The sequence below is a fragment of the Pelobates fuscus genome, chromosome 10, assembly GCF_036172605.1.
Source record: "Pelobates fuscus isolate aPelFus1 chromosome 10, aPelFus1.pri, whole genome shotgun sequence".
Classification (NCBI taxonomy): Eukaryota; Metazoa; Chordata; class Amphibia; order Anura; family Pelobatidae; genus Pelobates; species Pelobates fuscus.
Genome location: NC_086326.1, coordinates 12,663,973 through 12,683,147, shown reverse-complemented (window position 1 = coordinate 12,683,147; position 19,175 = coordinate 12,663,973). Strand labels below are relative to the sequence as shown.

The window sequence follows — 19,175 nt, the reverse complement described above, 5'->3', positions numbered from 1 at the left end:
GATACACAAATAGGGGTACACAAAGAGGGGGTGTGAGTTAGGTAATCCCATCCTGCATATGGAATAAAGGCAGAGGTAGAGGATTTGGTCAAAGGGTCTAACTTTTGTAGAGGTAACCAGGGCCGGCCTTAGGGGTGTGCGAGCTGTGCAGCCGCACAGGGCGACATGGAGCAGGGGGCGCCGTGCGGCCGCACAGCCGGCCGGAATAAAAAAAAAAAAACATTTTTTTTTTTTTACATTTCCGGCGGGGGCGGAGCTTACCGTGCGGCGGGGGCGGAGCTAAAAGCGCCAGAAAACTGCTGCAGGGGATGCAGGAAGGAGTCCCTGCTTCCCCACCAAACAGTCACCAGGAGCTGCACTGCCTCCACAATGAGTGATTGTCAGGTGAGTGTGACTCTCTGCCTGTGTGTATTACTGTCTATGTGTGTGTATGACTGTCTGCCTCTGTGTGTGTGTGTGTATGACTGTCTGCCTGTGTGTATTACTGTCTATGTGTGTGTATGACTGTCTGCCTCTGTGTGTGTGTGTGTATGACTGTCTGCCTGTGTGTATTACTGTCTGTGTGTGTGTGTGTGTATGGCTGTCTGCCTGTGTGTATTACTGTCTGTGTGTGTGTGTGTATGACTGTCTGCCTCTGTGTGTCTGTGTGTCTGACTGTCTGCCTGTGTGTATTACTGTCTGTGTTTGTGTGTGTGTGTATGACTGTCTGCCTCTGTGTGTCTGTGTGTTTGACTGTCCGCCTGTGTGTGTCTTTGTGTATGTCTGTGTGTGTGTGTGTGACTGTCTGCCTTTGTGTGTCTGTGTGTGTGTGTGTATGACTGTCTGCCTGTGTGTGTGGATGTCTTCCTGTGTGTGTGTATGGCCGTCTGACTCTGTGTGTGTGTGTGTCACATACAACCAATACACGCATATCACACACTGTTAATACACCCATTACAAATATCACACATAGCATACATATCACACACATTCATCACACCTACTATCACATACACAGACAACACAAACATTACAGCATACATGGATGACGGGGGGGGGGGGGGGGCGCTGTGAAGATTTTTCGCACAGGGCATCTAAATGCCTAAGGCCGGCCCTGGAGGTAACAACTTCAGCATTGGTGGAACACACTGTTCTAATTGTGTATAGCAGGTCACTGGAAAAATGAGTGCCCAAACCCACCCCCACATATTCCTCAATACCAACCATAGCTTCTAACCTATACCCACACCCAACAACCCCAGCCTAATACACAGATGGTTCATGTTTTTAATATTTTATATAGTTTTAGGTGTTAATCCAAGAGTATTAAATTATTTGGGATTATTAAAGTAATTCATTTTGAGTATCAATCAAAGAGTACCTCCTATTACAGAGGGATGTGTATACCAGAGTATCTAATAAACGAATACAGTAATAGTCAAGCTGCTCAAAACACCAATGTGGAAATATCCTCTATTCCACGAGAACAACGTTTAAAATTATAAGTGCGGTGTAAGTGACAAAGTACTTATACCAATAGGTGGAGCGCTTTAACACATATAGCTTACCAAAAATGGTCAAAAAGATCTTTCTTTCAATGATGTTATGCAGGGTACATATCGAGAGAAAATATATAAAGGGTACAATATAGTGCAGATGGTTTCAGGAAAATAACAACATATAACACAGTAAGTGGTATCTTAAAAAATGGAACACTCACATTTAAAGGAGCCTGTATGTGAGAACACTGGCTCCGTATTATGGCTCGTGTGCTTATTTGGGGTAGCACGGCCCGTCTCCTTCAATGTGGGGTATTCCTCAAAAGAAAAGAATGGGAGAAGCAGACAAATGTGTAGAAGACATTTGTAAAAATCTCAATATAAGAGATAAATGGTGTGCTCACCTGGTCCTGAGCCTGTGGGTCCCGGCTCTAGGTGTAAAAGTATTGTGCCAATTTGAGTGGGGATGGCACTACCCCTAGGAAGATGTAGTTGAGGTTTTTCCCAAAAAAAGGACTTGAAAGGCTTTTAAGTAAAAAGTAATACATTTATTCTATTGTAAAACAAAATAAAATAAAAACAGTATAGTAAAAAAGTCCTTAATAAAAAAGTCCTTTTGTAGTAGCCAAAACGCATTTCACTCCTTGCTCTGGAGCTTCCTCAGTCAGCTGTGATGCTTGGTCCTCTAAATCTTCCTTTTAAATGTTTGTAGGGGTCCTCCCCATTAAGGGTTGCAGTCCATATTGTCCAATCACAGTGATGGTTACATTTTCCTATATGGTGTTTTGTGTGTGTGTTTCTTTAATAGGTGCTGGGGTTGGGCGCCTTTTTTTAACCTTTTCAATTTCATTGGTGGACAGTGGTTGGCGGAAATAATCTGTGTGTGTTCGGGCGATTGGCGGAAGTGACGTCACGGAATCACGTGATCGTCACTCCGTCATTCCCCGGAAGTGTGCCGGCCTCTCCATGGCGCATGCGCTCTTCTACGGTGAGACGGAGGGGAGAGACAGTGTGAGACTCACTCCGGCATTCTTCACCCATAGAGGAGTGTCGGAGTGGTCTTTGGCTCCTCCCCCCAGTTCGCCGCGAGCATGCAAAGAAAAGAAAATAAAAGCTGGCCGGGAGAGGCTGGAGGATAGACCATACAGATGGTCTTATATAGAAATATGAAGTGTATAATACACTTACTGTGATTTAAAGTGCAATACAGTGAAAGTGCTGTAAGATAAAGTGCATCAATGTGGGATAATATTAATAAAATATCCTTTCTTAGTTATGATGTAATGGTGACATCTTTATAAATATTTCTTAAAGTGATAATGATTTTACATATTGAGTGGTATTCATAGATTATGAATCAATAGGAAAAATATTAATAATGACATAATGTTAAATACAAATGATCAATGGAATACCTATAAATTGGAGATAGAATTAAAAGTGGGATACAATTTAAATTTGAAATAAAATAAAATAAAATAAAAACAAATATATAAAAAAAAAATATATATACACTGCGTGCAGAATTAATAGGCAAATTAGTATTTTGACCACATCATCCTTTTTATGCATGTTGTCTTACTCCAAGCTGTATAGGCTCGAAAGCCTACTACCAATTAAGCATATTAGGTGATGTGCATCTCTGTAATGAGAAGGGGTGTGGTCTAATGACATCAACACCCTATATCAGGTGTGCATAATTATTAGGCAACCTCCTTTCCTTTGGCAAAATGGGTCAAAAGAAGGACTTGACAGGCTCAGAAAAGTAAAAAATAGTGAGATATCTTGCAGAGGGATGCAGCACTCTTAAAATTGCAAAGCTTCTGAAGCGTGATCATCGAACAATCAAGCGTTTCATTCAAAATAGTCAACAGGGTCGCAAGAAGCGTGTGGAGAAACCAAGACGCAAAATAACTGCCCATGAACTGAGAAAAGTCAAGCGTGCAGCTGCCAGGATGCCACTTGCCACCAGTTTGGCCATATTTCAGAGCTGCAACATCACTGGAGTGCCCAAAAGCACAAGGTGTGCAATACTCAGAGACATGGCCAAGGTAAGAAAGGCTGAAAGACGACCACCACTGAACAAGACACACAAGCTGAAACGTCAAGACTGGGCCAAGAAATATCTCAAGACTGATTTTTCTAAGGTTTTATGGACTGATGAAATGAGAGTGAGTCTTGATGGGCCAGATGGATGGATTGGTAAAGGGCAGAGAGCTCCAGTCCGACTCAGACGCCAGCAAGGTGGAGGTGGAGTACTGGTTTGGGCTGGTATCATCAAAGATGAGCTTGTGGGGCCTTTTCGGGTTGAGGATGGAGTCAAGCTCAACTCCCAGTTTCTGGAAGACACCTTCTTCAAGCAGTGGTACAGGAAGAAGTCTGCATCCTTCAAGAAAAACATGATTTTCATGCAGGACAATGCTCCATCACACGCGTCCAAGTACTCCACATCGTGGCTGGCAAGAAAGGGTATAAAAGAAGAAAATCTAATGACATGGCCTCCTTGTTCACCTGATCTGAACCCCATTGAGAACCTGTGGTCCATCATCAAATGTGAGATTTACAAGGAGGGAAAACAGTACACCTCTCTGAACAGTGTCTGGGAGGCTGTGGTTGCTTCTGCACGCAATGTTGATGGTGAACAGATCAAAACACTGACAGAATCCATGGATGGCAGGCTTTTGAGTGTCCTTGCAAAGAAAGGTGGCTATATTGGTCACTGATTTGTTTTTGTTTTGTTTTTGAATGTCAGAAATGTATATTTGTGAATGTTGAGATGTTATATTGGTTTCACTGGTAAAAATAAATAATTGAAATGGGTATATATTTGTTTTTTGTTAAGTTGCCTAATAATTATGCACCGTAATAGTCACCTGCACACACAGATATCCCCCTAAAATAGCTATAACTAAAATTAAACTAAAAACTACTTCCAAAAATATTCAGCTTTGATATTAATGAGTTTTTTGGGTTCATTGAGAACATGGTTGTTGTTCAATAATAAAATTAATCCTCAAAAATACAACTTGCCTAACAATTCTGCACTCCCTGTATAAAAAGAGAGGGGGAGGGATCCTAAGGTATAATTTATATGAAGTGGCATAACTCAAAATCTATATTCAACCCCTGGGGTTTTATGGTCCCGAGGTTGAATATCCACTTCATCTCACTCTGTCCTAGTGTTTTAAGAAAATCCCCTCCTCTCCAATTCCCTTTAACTCGCTGTATCCCTATAAACTTAAGAAGTGTAGGGTCGCTGTTGTGTGTGATAGAGAAATGATGGGATACACTATGTCCCTCAAATTTTTTCTTGATATTCCTGGTGTGCTCCTCTATCCTAATGTGTAATTTACATTTAGTGCGGCCCACATACTTAAGGCCACATGGGCATTTCAACAAGTATACTATATTGTTGGAGTGACAGGTAATGAGGTCTTTAATTGGAAATTCCTCTTTGTTATTAAAATTCTTGAATTTTGTAATGTGTCTTTATTTGTTATTCGTGTTTCTGCATGCTAAGCATGTGCTGCATCCATAGAAACCTTTTTCTTTGTCCAGAAAAGTAGTGGGTTTGGATTTTTTGAAGTGTTTTTTTACCAGGAGTCTGTTTAGACTGGCCGCTCCCCTAAATATCACTCTGGGTTTAGGTGGTAAAATATGTGTTAATGTATCATCCTGTAATAGGATAGGCCAGTGTCTGTTTAGAATTTTTTTTAAAAGTTCTATTGTTGTGACTGTAATTGCAAATTATAGGTAGATTCATTTGTTCTGTGTTTTCTTTTTTATTCTTTTCTTTTAATAATGTGTTTTGTGAGATTTTCGAAACATGTGTTAGTGTTTGTTTTAATTTTTCTTCCTCATATCCCTTCTCTCGTAAATCTGAGATTAATTTGTTTGCTTGCTCTTTAAAAGTGGTCTCATCTGTGCAATTTTCTTTTGAGGAATACCCCACATTGAAGGAGACGGGCCGTGCTACCCCAAATAAGCACACAAGCCACAATACGGAGCCAGTGTTCTCACATACAGGCTCCTTTAAATGTGAGTGTTCCATTTTTTAAGATACCACTTACTGTGTTATATGTTGTTATTTTCCTGAAACCATCTGCACTATATTGTACCCTTTATATATTTTCTCTCGATATGTACCCTGCATAACATCATTGAAAGAAAGATATTTTTGACCATTTTTGGTAAGCTATATGTGTTAAAGCGCTCCACCTATTGGTATAAGTACTTTGTCACTTACACCGCACTTATAATTTTAAACGTTGTTCTCGTGGAACCTGGAAAGTCCTGAAGGCGCAGTGCTGTCTAATACCGCTGGTTCTGTAATAACCCTTTCAATCATTGGGGTGTTGCACAGAGCATTGTGGTGAAAATCCAGCAAACAAAAGAAGAACTATGAAGAACTATGTGTCAGCCATATTGCTACCCTTAGCCATTTTATGGAACAAAATGTCTGGTGTCTAAACCGATTTTTTTATACTCCGTGAAAGACTTATTCTATTTTTCTGAACTATGCTGAACTATTGAACTATTTTTATTTTTATTTGTGTAGAGTTAGCCAGAGAGAGAGGAATTGTTAGCTGACCCAGGGATGGATGTACTATGTTTTTTTTTTAAATATGTTGAGTGTGCCAAGGATGGATTCCCATGTTTTTAAGGAAGTGCATGAAAATATGGTTTTGACTGGACCTTTGGAATAGGGAAATGGTTAAAAGATATAGGACACAAGGTTCTGGTTGTGATTATTGTCAGAATTTCAAGCTTGACTATAAATTTATCTCATGAATTAATATGTAAGAAGTGTTTCCCAATTCCTCCCGATACCCGAGCTATGTAATCACAGGTGCGGGTATTATAAGTCATAAGTGGTGTCAACTGTGAGGGGATGACATGTCTAACACGATCGCAGCCCCCACTCAGGTTTTCCCCAGATGTGCTTTTTCGTCAAATATGAGTTTTTGCAACTGGGTTTTTTGCCTGGCCCCAGATCATCGGGTGGACTGGTAATCCTAGACCCCGATCCTTGGACGGGGGATAGGTATTATTCCCACTTTGACTATATGCGCCCACTTCCGTGGACAAAGGAGGAAGACAACTATTGGGAATACTATACTTTGCCCATATTTACCTAGGGCTTATGATACAGATGACCAGCTGGTTAGTCTGTTTAAAATTATTGGGGCTCAGATGGATGGAACACCGGGACAGATTGGGGTTATAAGCCACAGAATGCATTAGATAAAAATGATAAGAATGGGAAGTCCCTCTTGACTAGAATGACCCTAACAAAGCCAGGTACATGTACCCCTACAGGGCAAACTGGGAACTCCATGAAATTTACCTTAAATATTGAAAACCCCAGTCCCGGAGATCAAGGTATTTATTTCCCTCCTCCCAGCTAAAGTTAACATGCCCTTGCACATCTTTGGCGATTCTCTTTCTGTGTCTAAAGCAATACCTGTCTCCAGTCAAAGGAAGAGGGGAGTGCCCATTGGTAACCTTGATCCACACATTTATTTAGACACTATAGGTATCCCACGGGGTGTCCCCAAAGAGTTTAAGGCAAGAGATGAAGTTGCAGCTGGATTTGAATCCATATTTCCTATAATTACTGACAATAAAAATGTTGATTGGATTAATTACATATATTATAACCAGCAAAGGTTTATTAATTATACCAGAGATGCCCTGCAAGGCCTTGCTGAACAATTACAAGCTACTTCACAAATGACTTTCCAAAATAGAATGGCCTTGGACATGATTCTAGCAGAAAAGGGGGGAGTTTGTAGATACATTGCCTCAGGAGTATGTTGCACCTATATACCCTAGAATACTGGCCCCAATGGAAAAGTAACTTTAGCTATACAGAAATTAGAAGATTTAGCAAAAGAAATAAAAAGTAACTCTGGGATAGATAATTACTGGGGTGATTGGTTTAATTTTTCCTCTATCCTTAATTCATTCAGAACCATAGGTATGATCTTAGTTATGGGAGCATCTATCTTTCTCTTCTTTTATGTACTCACCAGAGTGATATTATGCTGCATCCAGAAACACCCCCCCCCCCCCCCCCCGTCACGTCTAATACCTCCACCACAGGTTATTTTTGATTTATAGCTTCTGCTTTTGACCTAACAAATTCTGCTTTTGACCTAACAGACACATCCGCAAACTAAGTTTGACCTGCTGATTCCTAGGAAAGAATCACGCAAGATAAAGCATGATGATTGACCACGAGGCATATGTAGTTCTTGTGCAAGATCAGTTATTTCTGCTTTTAGCATAAACCTGTATCCTGTGTAACCATTTATTACATATTTTGTATGTCAAAGTTCATAATCAATACTGTATAAATATAACAAGCATTCCATAATACATTTGAAGATCCTTGGAAAGCAAACTGTGTGCACGTGTCATTATTTGCTCCATCGTTCTTCCCTGAATTCAGCCGGCAACGGAGACCAGAGAACACCTAAGTTGGAGTCACTTAGGATAGAAGTTGCCTTTCACACACCTAAGGCAATTTTTTTCCTGCTATTGAAAAGAAGGAATGTGGTCCTTAACCACATATGCTATTGGATTTGAGCCTAATTGGAAGGCTCAGGGTTTGTAAGTACGTTTTACCCTTATATTTCACCATTTAAAGGAACATCACAATATTGCACCATATATGTTCTCTTTTAAAATACAGGATAAAGACATATAATTCATCTCCTAAAAGAAGGGAAAGGGTCGCCAAAGTGCATTAATTGAGCCATTGCCTTTAGCTCATTAAATTGTGAGTGGTGATTTGTCTTCATCTTTTATATTCCTTTTTTTATACAGTCTATACTATGATGTGTTTCTATTTCTCTTTTATGTTTTAAAGTAATGATAAATTATACTTAGAATTTACTATACACCTATAAAAGGTATATATGCATGGTTATTGCTGAATTCACTGCACAAGCCTAATAGATTAAACTTGCACTATATTGACACTAAGCGCTTCACCGTTAGAATTTCTTTGATATTTCCAAGTCTCAATTCACTAATCCCTGCCGAATAATTTTCCCTCCATTACGCTACTATGGATATTATTCAAGCCATATTGCACACATTCAAGCTGTTGCCTATCCAATCCCTATGGCACATTCATGGCATCAAGTAGAAGGGCATGTATTACTTCACACCTTTTTAGATTATATTTATTTATATATATATATATATATATATATATATATGTATATACACAATTGCAAGAAATTGCAAGAAAAATTGCAAGACAATTGCAAGAAAAAGTATGTGAACCCTTTTTAATGATATGGACAAATTGGTCATAAAATGTGATTCATCATCTAAGTCACAACAATAGACAATCACAGTCTTCAGTACAGCAATATTCTTGGTATGTCTGGTGTGAGTCGCTTTCTTGAGGTCATGCCACAGCATCTCAATCGGGCTGAGCTCAAGACTCTGACTGGGACACTTCAACAACCTCAGCCTAACCCCCCTCAACTCAGGAGGGACCTTAATTCTCTGGATCTCCAACAGTTGTCAGCTGACATTGATTCACAACTGCTGTCCATCCCTTCCCTCTCCTGTCCTTCACTGGCCATCTCCATATATAACTCTACTCTTACATCTGCCTTGAACACTGCAGCGCCACTCCAAACAAGCACCTCAAGGAGGACCCGCCCCCAACCATGGCATACTAAATCAACGCGCTACCTGCAAAGATGCTCCCGTTGTGCTGATTGCTCCTGGAGGAAGTCTCGTACCCAATCAGACTTTCTCCATTATAGATTCATATTGTGTTCATACAGTGCAGCCCTTGCCCTTGCCAAACAGTCCTATTTTTCCTCTCTCATTAGTTCATGTTCCCGCAACCCCAGGCGTCTCTTTGACACCTTTAATTCTCTTCTTCGCCCTGCTGTGGCCACCCCCAAAACTAACCTTACTTCTGATAACTTTGCATGTTACTTCACTGACAAGATTGAACAGCTAAGGAAAGAATTCTCCCCTCCTTGCCTTTCTGTTTCTCAATCACACATAGATCATGCCTTTCCTACCCTTCAGACATTCTCCCCAGCTACTGACCAAGAGGTGGCTGCTCTTCTTTGCTCCTCTCGCCCCACCACTTGCCCGCTCGATCCTGTCCCATCTCACCTTATCAGATCTCTCTCCACTTGTCTCGTGCCTTCTCTAACACACATCTTCAACTGCTCGCTCTCTTCTGGCATCATCCCTGCTGACCTTAAACATGCCACTGTAGTACCTATACTAAAAAAAACATCCCTCGACTCATCCACCCTCTCTAACTACCGTCCCATATCCCTGCTCCCTTTTTCCTCAAAGCTTCTGGAAAGGCTTGTCTTTACCCGTGTGTCTCATTTCCTCAATTCCAACTCTCTCCTTGACCCCCTTCAATCTGGCTTCCGCCCTCTCCACTCTACAGAGACTGCCCTTATCAAAGTCACTAACAACCTAATCGCAGCTAAATCCAAAGGCCACTACTCCATACTAATTCTTCTTGACCTCTCAGCGGCCTTTGACACCGTTGATCATGCTCTCCTTCTTCAAACTCTTCAATCGCTTGGTCTCTGTGACTCTGTCCTCTCGTGGTTTTCCTCTTATCTCTCCCAACGCTCATTCAGTGTCTCCTTTTCTAATGATACCTCCTCCCCTCGCCCTGTCTCGTTGGAGTCCCCCAAGTCCTTGGTCCCCTTCTATTTTCTCTTTATACTGCCTCTCTTGGCAAACTTATTACCTCTTTTGGATTCCACTACCACCTGTACGCTGATGACACCCAGCTATATCTCTCCTCCCCGGACCTCTCCCCTGCCGTCCTGCAACGTGTCACTGCTTGCCTTTCTTCCATCTCTGACTGGATGTCCTCCCGCTTTCTGAAACTCAATCTCTCAAAAACTGAGCTCCTTGTCTTTCCTCCTCCTAATACTGATCCTCCTCTTTCACTCTCCCTTCAAGTTTGTGGTACCAACATCAGTCCATCCTTGCAAGCGCGCTGTCTTGGCGTCATACTTGACTCTGGTCTCACCTTTGAGCCTCACATCCAGCATGTTGCCAAATCCTGTAGATTCCATCTTAAAAACATAGCCCGCATCCGCCCCTTTCTTGCACCAGATACTACCAAGGAGCTTGTCCATGCCCTGGTAATTTCCCGCATGGATTACTGTAACCCAGGGCTGCCATCAGAAATTTTAGGGCCCCTGACACAGCTCAAGATCTGGGCCCCCGGGGCCAGCCCCGAGTCCGCCCACAAGGATGAAGTGTGTGTGTATAGTGGATGCGGTATGTGTGTCATGGATGCAGTGTGTATAGTGGATGCAGAATGTGTATAGTGGATGCGGTATGTGTGTCATGGATACAGTGTGTATAGTGGATGCAGTATGTGTGTCATGGATGCAGTGTATATAGTGGATGCAGATTGTACGTTTTGTGTAATGTATGTAATGTTTGTATGCATGCATTAGATGCAGAGTGTGTGTGTAGTGAATGCAGGTGTGTGTATAGTGAATGCAGAGTGTGTGTTTTTGTAGTGGATGTAGTGTGTTTGTAGTGAATGTAGTGTGTTTGTAGTGAGTGAAACGTGTGTATAGTGAATGTAGTGTGTGTGTGTGTGTAGTGCAAAGTGTGTTTAGTGAATGTAGTGTGTGTGTAGTACAAAGTGTGTTTAGTGAATGTAGTGCGTGTGTAGTGCAGAGTGTGTTTAGTGAATTTAGTGTTTGTAGTGAGTGCAGAGTGTATAGTGAATGTAGTGCAGAGTGTTTAGTGAATGTAGTGTGTGTGTAGTGCAAAATGTGTATAGTGAATGTAGTGTGTGTGTATAGAGCAAAATGTGTATAGTGAATGTAGTGTGTGACTGTAGCGCAAAGTGTGTTTAGTGAATGTAGTGTGTGTGTGTGTGTGTAGTGCAGTGTGTTTAGTAAATGTAGTGTTTGTAGTGAGTGCAGAGTGTTTTAGTGAATGTAGTGTATGTGTAGTGCAGAGTGTGTTTAGTGAATGTAGTGCAGAGTGTGTTAGTGAATGTAGTGTGTGTGTAGTGCAGAGTGTGTTTAGTGAATGTAGTGTGTGTGTAGAGTGCAGAGTGTGCTTGTAAGGATTCAGTGTGTGTGTGTAAAATAGGGGGGAGGGGAGTATTATTTTATTTATTTATTTGTGTATATTTCAATTTTATTCCCCCTCCCTGGTTCTTACCGTGCCAGGGAGGGGGGAGATTGAATTTCTGTTGATCCAGTGGCATGGTGGAGGGAGCCAGCCGCGGTACATTGAAGAGGGGGCCCAGCAGCACACATTGTCTTCCTTTCCAGCTCCTCTCTGACTAAATCTCACGAGACAGGCCTGCGTGTGTGCGGAGCGTTGCCATAGTAACTCGTGGCAACGCTCTGGCAGCCGCCGGGTGCAGGAAAGTTAGACAGAGAGCAGCTGGAACGGAGGACAGAGTTTGCTGCTGGGCCCCCTCTTCGTCGTACAGGTACCCATGTATATATGTGCTTCTCTATGACAAGCGTTCAGCGTCGACATGCAGAGCATGGAGATGTTGAATGTCAGTGCTGCACATTTTGCAACACTGACACAGGAAGCGCCTAGGTGTTCCTAGGCAGCAATGTAAACACTGCATTTTCTCTGGAAAGGCAGTCTTTGCAGCAAATACCCTGCAGTGGTAGACTATACTCACCAGAACAACTACATTAAGCTGTATAATATAAATTAAGCTGTAGTTGTTCTGGTAACTATAGTGTCCCTTTATGTTTGTGCGTGCAAAGGGGTAGGGACTGCAGAGGGTGCCGAAAGGAAGGGGCTATAAAGGGTGTGAGTGGAAGGGGCTGCAGAGGGTACAGGGGGGAATAGAGGCTGTAGTGGGTGCAAAGGGTAATAGGAGCTGCAGTGGGAGCAGTTGGGTAGCCCACTAGCCACTACCAAAAGCGAAACCCTACCATTGCACACAGTGCAGGGGGCAGGAGCTGCAGTGGGAGCAGGGGGTAGGGGATGCAGTGGGAGCAAGGGGGTAGGGGATGCAGTGGGAGCAGGGGGGAAGGGGATGCAGTGGGAGCAGGGTGGAAGGGGATGCAGTGGGAGCATGGGGGTAGGGGTGATAGGGGATGCAGTGGGAGCAGGGGGTAGGGGATGCAGTGGGAGCAAGGGGGGCTAGGGGATGCAGTGGGAGCAAGGGCGGGTAGGGGATGCAGTGGGAGCAAGGTGGGGTAGGGGATGCAGTGGGAGCAGGGGGGTAGGGGATGCAGTGGGAGCAAGGGGGGGTAGGGGATGCAGTGGGAGCAGGGGGGTAGGAGATGCAGGGGGGTAGGGGGCATAGGGGATGCAGTGGGAGCAAGGGGGGGTAGGAGATGCAGTGGGAGCAGGGGGGTAGGGGGGATAGGGGATGCAGTGGGAGCAGGGGGGTAGGGGGTGCAGTGGGAGCAGGGGGTAGGGGATGCAGTGGGAGCAAGGGGGGGTAGGGGATGCAGTGGGAGCAAGGGGGGGGGTAGGGGATGCAGTGGGAGCAGGGGGGGTAGGGGGTGCAGTGGGAGCAGGGGGGTAGGGGGTGCAGTGGGAGCAGGGGGGTAGGGGGTGCAGTGGGAGCAGGGGGGGTAGGGGGTGCAGTGGGAGCAGGGGGGTAGGGGGTGCAGTGGGAGCAGGGGGGGTAGGGGATGCAGTGGGAGCAAGGGGGGGTAGGGGATGCAGTGGGAGCAAGGGGGGGTAGGGGATGCAGTGGGAGCAAGGGGGGGTAGGGGATGCAGTGGGAGCAAGGGGGGGTAGGGGATGCAGTGGGAGCAAGGGGGGTAGGAGATGCAGGGGGATAGGGGATGCAGTGGGAGCAGGGGGGATAGGGGATGCAGTGGGAGCAGGGGGGGTAGGGGATGCAGTGGGAGCAAGGGGATGCAGTGGGAGCAAGGGGGGGTAGGGGATGCAGTGGGAGCAAGGGGGGTAGGGGATGCAGTGGGAGCAGGGGGGGTAGGGGATGCAGTGGGAGCAAGGGGGGGTAGGGGCTCCCAAAACCCTCCCAAACCTTACCTCTCTGGTGGTCCTCTTCTGAAGGAACCTCACAATGCTGACACTCTGCCTGTAAGTCTGCTCAGGGCAGTTCCGCACAGCTCACTCTGCACTGTGACTGGTGATGTCACTTCCTGCAGAACCAGCCGCAGGGAGCTGCCCTGAGCAGTTACAGGCAGCTCAGTGAGGCTGTGTTTGGAGACAGGCACACTGAGGGACAGCCTAGTGGGGTCTTTGGAAGGCCCCTATAGCTGTCCCTCAGTGTGCCCTGCACGGGGAGATGATTAGTAGCAGCAGGGGCCCGCGGACGGCTGTGCGGGCCCCTTGCTGAGTGCAGGCTGGCTGGGGAGATTGTTTAACTCCCCAGCTCAGCCATTACTTGCTGAAGCAGTATGTGGGGCTCAGGGCCCCCAAGGACCGCCGGGCCCATGACAACTGTTATGGTTGTCATGCCCTGATGGCGGCCCTGCTGTAACCCTCTCCTGATTGGTCTTCCCAAAAGCCGTACTGCACCCCTACAGTCCGTAATGAACGCTGCTGCTAGACTGATTTTCCTCTCTAGTCGTTTCTCTCACACCTCACCCCTCTGCCAGTCCTTACATTGGCTTCCTGTATGCTATAGGAGTCAATTCAAGGTACTAACTCACACCTATAAAGCACTGAACAACTCTAGCCCCTCTTATATCTCCTCACAGATCCATAGGTATGTCCCTTCTCGGTCTCTCCGCTCTGCCCGTGACCACCTCCTGTCCGTTGTCCGCACTCGTACGGCCAACTCGCGCTTGCAGGACTTCTTGCGGGCGGCTCCCTTCCTATGGAATAGCCTGCCTACCGCCATCAGACTCTCCCCTAGTCTTGCATCTTTTAAGAAGTGCCTTAAAACCCATCTCTTTAGGAAAGCATATGGCCTCCAAGACTAACCCTTACCTCACATACCTGTCTCTTGCCCTCTCCTAAAGGGCAGTCCACCTTATTTGATTGCAAATTCCTGTCCTAATGTGTTTTACACCCACCTCCTATAGAATGTAAGCTCGATCGAGCAGGGTCCTCTTCAACCTATTGTTCCTGTAAGTTTATTTGTAATTGTCCTATTTATAGTTAAATCCCTTCTCATAATATTGTAAAGCGCTACGGAATCTGTTGGCGCTATATAAATTGCAATAATAATAATAATAATAACTTCAGAAGGTGTATTTTCTTCTGTTTAAGCCATTCTGTTGTTGATTTACTTCTATGCTTTGGGTCATTGTCCTGTTGCAACACCCATCTTCTGTTGAACTTCAGCTGGTAGACAGATGGCCTTAAGTTCTCCTGAAAAATGTCTTGATAAACTTGGGAATTCATTTTTCCTTCGATGATAGCAATCCGTGCAGGCCCTGATGCAGCAAAGCAGCCCCAAACCATGATGTCCCCACCACCATACTTCACAGTTGAGATGAGGTTTTGATGTTGGTGTGCTGTGCCTTTTTTTCGCCACACATAGTGTTGTGTGTTTCTTCCAAACAACTTATCTTTGGTTTCATCTGTCCACAGAATATTTTGCCAGTACTGCTGTGGAACATCCAGGTGCTCTTGTGCAAACTGTAAACGTGCAGCAATGTTTTGTTTGGACAGCAGTGGCTTCCTCTGTGGTATCCTCCCATGAAATCAATTCTTGTTTAGTGTTTTACGTATTGTAGATTCGCTAACAGGGATGTTAGCATTTGCCAGTGACTTTTGTAAGTCTTTAGCTGACACTCTAGGATTCTTCTTCACCTCATTGAGCAGTCTGCGCTGTGCTATTGCAGACATCTTTACAGGACGGCCACTCATAGGGAGAGTAGCAGTGCTGAACTTTCTCCATTTATAGACAATTTGTCTTACCGTGGACTTTTGGAGATACTTTTATAACCCTTTCCAGCTTTATGCAAGTCAACAATTCTTAATCGTAGGTCTTCTGAGAGCTCTTTTGTGTGAGGCATCATTCACATCAGGCAATGCTTCTTGTGAAAAGCAAACCCAGAACTGGTGTGTGTTTTTTACAGGGCAGGGCAGCTGTAACCAACACCTCCAAAATCATCTCATTGATTGGACTCCAGTTGGCTGACATCTAACTACAATTAGCTCTTGGAGATGTCATTAGTCTAGGGGTTCACATACTTTTTCCACCTGCACTGTGAATGTTTACATGGTGTGTTCAATAAAAATATGGCAACATTTCATTCTGTGTGTGTTATTAGTTTAAGCAGAGTGTGATTGTCTATTGTTGTGACTTAGATGATGATCAGATCACATTTTATGACCAATTTGTGCAGAAATCCATATCATTCCAAATGGTTCACATATTTTTTCTTGCAACTGTATAGATATTTATATATATATATATATTTGATATCAAATGAAAACCCTGTTTCTTCTGAACAAAATGATATATAATATGTGTGGATGCATTGAATATGAAAGAGGCGATTTATGGTTCAACAGACAAATAGAGCAAATTAAAGGTTTTGTTTTGATCAAAATGTTTACAATTGGCTCCTTCCTTAATGGGTAAAATAACACTGACTTTAAACTGTATTTTAAGGTTCTTATTTACAAGAAAAAAAGCACATCAATTAAACTATATACTTGCTCATTTCCGATATTTCTCTCATAGTATATTTTATCTAGGACACATGAAATCATGTCTGAATATAGAATCTAATTTTGTATTTATGCAATGTGTTCTAAACCTAATAAACATAATCCCATCTGTAATATTCTTTATTCACACACATTAGGTAAAAGGAAGATAAAGAGGACAAAAACTAGTGTAATGAAGTATTTTTTAATCAATTAAGGATTTTAATATAAATCAACCAGCAGGTTATTCATTAAAGTTAGAATTTAAAGTGAATTCAGAGTGAATTTCACACTTATGGTCAAAATAGCGGAATTGGATTACGTTAGCTATACTTCCAGTTCAGCTACTTTGACCTAAAGTCTAAAAATCACTTTCATTTCACATTTCTCCCTTTTGTAAATAAACCTAAATAATGGGTTCACAGTTGGAAATAACATTAGGCCAGTGGCTGCCCCTCTCTACCTCCCTCTCATATGTCACTGAGTTGGGAGTGTAGCTGGTTAATTTACGTGTCAGTAAAGAAAACAATGGAGAAAATGCTCAGGAAAAAAAACAAAAATAGTTTGTAAAGGCTATCATCTAATGTCCTAAAATCACTGATTGTTTCTTCACACTGTTATTTATTCATGAGTTTTGGGCATTATACCAGCCCATGCACTTCACATGCGTAATCTCTCCAAAAATGTTCTGAAAATACTTTTTAATTGCTAAAGTTCCTGTTGTCTTTCAAAGACAAACGCAACAAAGTAAATACTAAATATTTAGCAATGTTTGAAAGCCTCAACCCTTCCTTCACAAACTGTCCTTGAACTGACCATTTAGAAATCAACAAATATTAGCCAAGCTAAGTCATGTACCATTGTGTGTGGGTGTGCTGGCAAAGTACGCTTTCAATTTAAACGGAACAGTTTGGATTTCTCCAGCACAGTGACAGAAGGGATTCCCAGAGCAGTGCACAGGCACCAGAATGCTTCCATGGCTCCTTTTTGTGGGGCTAAACCTTCTATATTTCGCCGGGACCCTGGAAGGAAAACTGTGAGTATGCTTAACTTATTGTGAAAAATACAGTTCTTTGGATATTTGCATAGTTCATTATAACTCTGAACTTTGCAAGTTTATATAATATTTATAGGAAAAGTTGTAGATACATTCAATATAATGTCCTGTATACACAAGGCATGCTATCTTAGAAGTAGGTAGATGCTTGCGAAAACATTGGGAACCCAAGTTCTTGCTGATCGCTCGACTCCCAGAACTTTGCCCAGATAAAAGTTTATGCAGAATGTCCATAGAATTTAGACTAAACTTGTAGACTTTAAGAAGACCCATCACTCAATAAAGAGAGCATGAAAGAGATAAAATTAGCTTTGGGTTAGATATACATATTGAATATATTCCTAATGCTAGTTAGGTTTCAGGTGGATGAAACCATACATAACTGCTAATTGCCTTTGTTTCATCTAAGATTTTTTTAAATCCCACCTGTTATTTGAGGTCTAGGTTAATTCATTTCATGTTTTATATTATTTAATATTTTCTGTTTCATACAGGTTTTGATTACAATTAATGCTAATTTGTCATTTGTGTCCAGTCATTATGCAGTGATTGTCCCCTCTGAGATCCAAGCTTGGAGTTCTCAGCTTGCTTGCTTGCATGTGAATGGAGCGGAGGGAGAGACCAGCATCAAGCTCACTCTTAGAACAGTCAAAGAAAACAGAACGCTAATAGAAAAGAATAGTGACCAGAAATCCATGTTTTCTTGTATTCCATTCCAGGTAATTCCATGATAACATAGTATATTAAGACATATTTATTACATCAAAATGAGAATATCAGAGGAAAAGGGCATACTGAAACATACTGGAAATAGCATTTTGCTCTGAAACACGGGATGGGGTGTGGGAGGGGGGCACTGCAGGATCCTGCACTGCCAGGAAAATGGGTTTGTTTTCCTAGCACTGGTGAGTTCCTTTAACTGTAGATTGCCAGTTACCAGGACTTCAAGAGTGACTTCAGTTTCCAGGGTTTCAAGACTAAGCTTCTTTGTTAGAACTGTATACCATTAGTTACCATGACTTCAAGAGTAACTCTATTTTCCAGGGTTTCAATAGTAAACTCCTTTGTTAGAAGTGTATAGCATCAGTTACCAGGACTACAGGAGCATTTTCTTTGTTTGATATTAACCCTTTGAGAGCTGAATTCATTATATGGTATATAAATGTATAAATGTATAAATGTATGGACATGTATACCATATAATTAATTAGTAACTTTTATGGACATCAAATATGTGTAACATTTTTAATCCCATGTACAGCGCTACGGAATGTGCTGGCGCTATATAAATACTAAAATATGAATAATAATAATGCTATTTGTGCTTTTGCACCCATAACTTACTAAGTTATAGACTCTGAGTTTCAACATTGAGCAAATATTTCCTGATAAGTGACAGTTTCTAGCTCTTAAAGGGACTGTCTCAAACAAATAAAATGCTCCTGTAGTCCTGGTAACTGATACTATGCAGTTTTAACAAAGGAGTTTACTCAATCAAAGGTCCTGCACATGCCTGACATAAGTACTTGCCAAGGAGAAACCTCCAGCCTTAGGTAAACAATGGTCACAACGTAGAGCTCTCACTGGACTTTTCAACCAAGTTCAGATATTTATTGAGAATATAGTCAAATTACATCAATGTCTATTACATGCCACCCCATCCCCGCTGACCAGATTAAAAAAAAATCTATTTATTGTCACCTACTCAATGCTGTCAAATCCATGATAACTGCCCTATGGAAACAAGACATGACCCCAACATTAGAACAGTGGTTGGATGGAGTAATGGAAATCCAGTCAGCAGAGGCCATGCAGAAATCCCGAACAGGGCTCGACATGAAACACACAGGCTGTTGGTGGCCCTGGTTTGCATGCGCCAGGGACACTGGGGCTGGGCGGCGGGGGCCTGAATAGGGGGCGAGCCTTATGTTCGCCCAGGGCGCTCTTAACTCCACCCTCTCATATGTCTACCTCTCCGCTATCCTCAGACTACCATTTGCTCCCTTCTTCTTTTCTCTCCTTACGTGCTCCACAGGCACCCT

At 42.9% G+C, this 19,175-nt stretch overlaps 1 protein-coding gene across 3 annotated transcripts in view; it reads left to right on the top strand.

Moving 5' to 3' along the window:
• LOC134575465 (alpha-2-macroglobulin-like) overlaps window positions 1-19,175 on the top strand; it is a 312,276-nt gene that overhangs the window by 141,814 nt on the left and 151,287 nt on the right. Inside the window, exons 1-2 of one of the 3 annotated variants that reach the window (XM_063434758.1) lie at window positions 16,961-17,112; window positions 17,669-17,852. The exons of the other annotated variants lie outside the window; for them this stretch is intronic. Coding sequence (XP_063290828.1) covers window positions 17,045-17,112; window positions 17,669-17,852 — 252 coding nt within the window. The 5' untranslated portion in view covers window positions 16,961-17,044. Of the gene's footprint in view, window positions 1-16,960; window positions 17,113-17,668; window positions 17,853-19,175 lie in introns of those variants that run through there. 3 annotated transcript variants of the gene reach the window in all.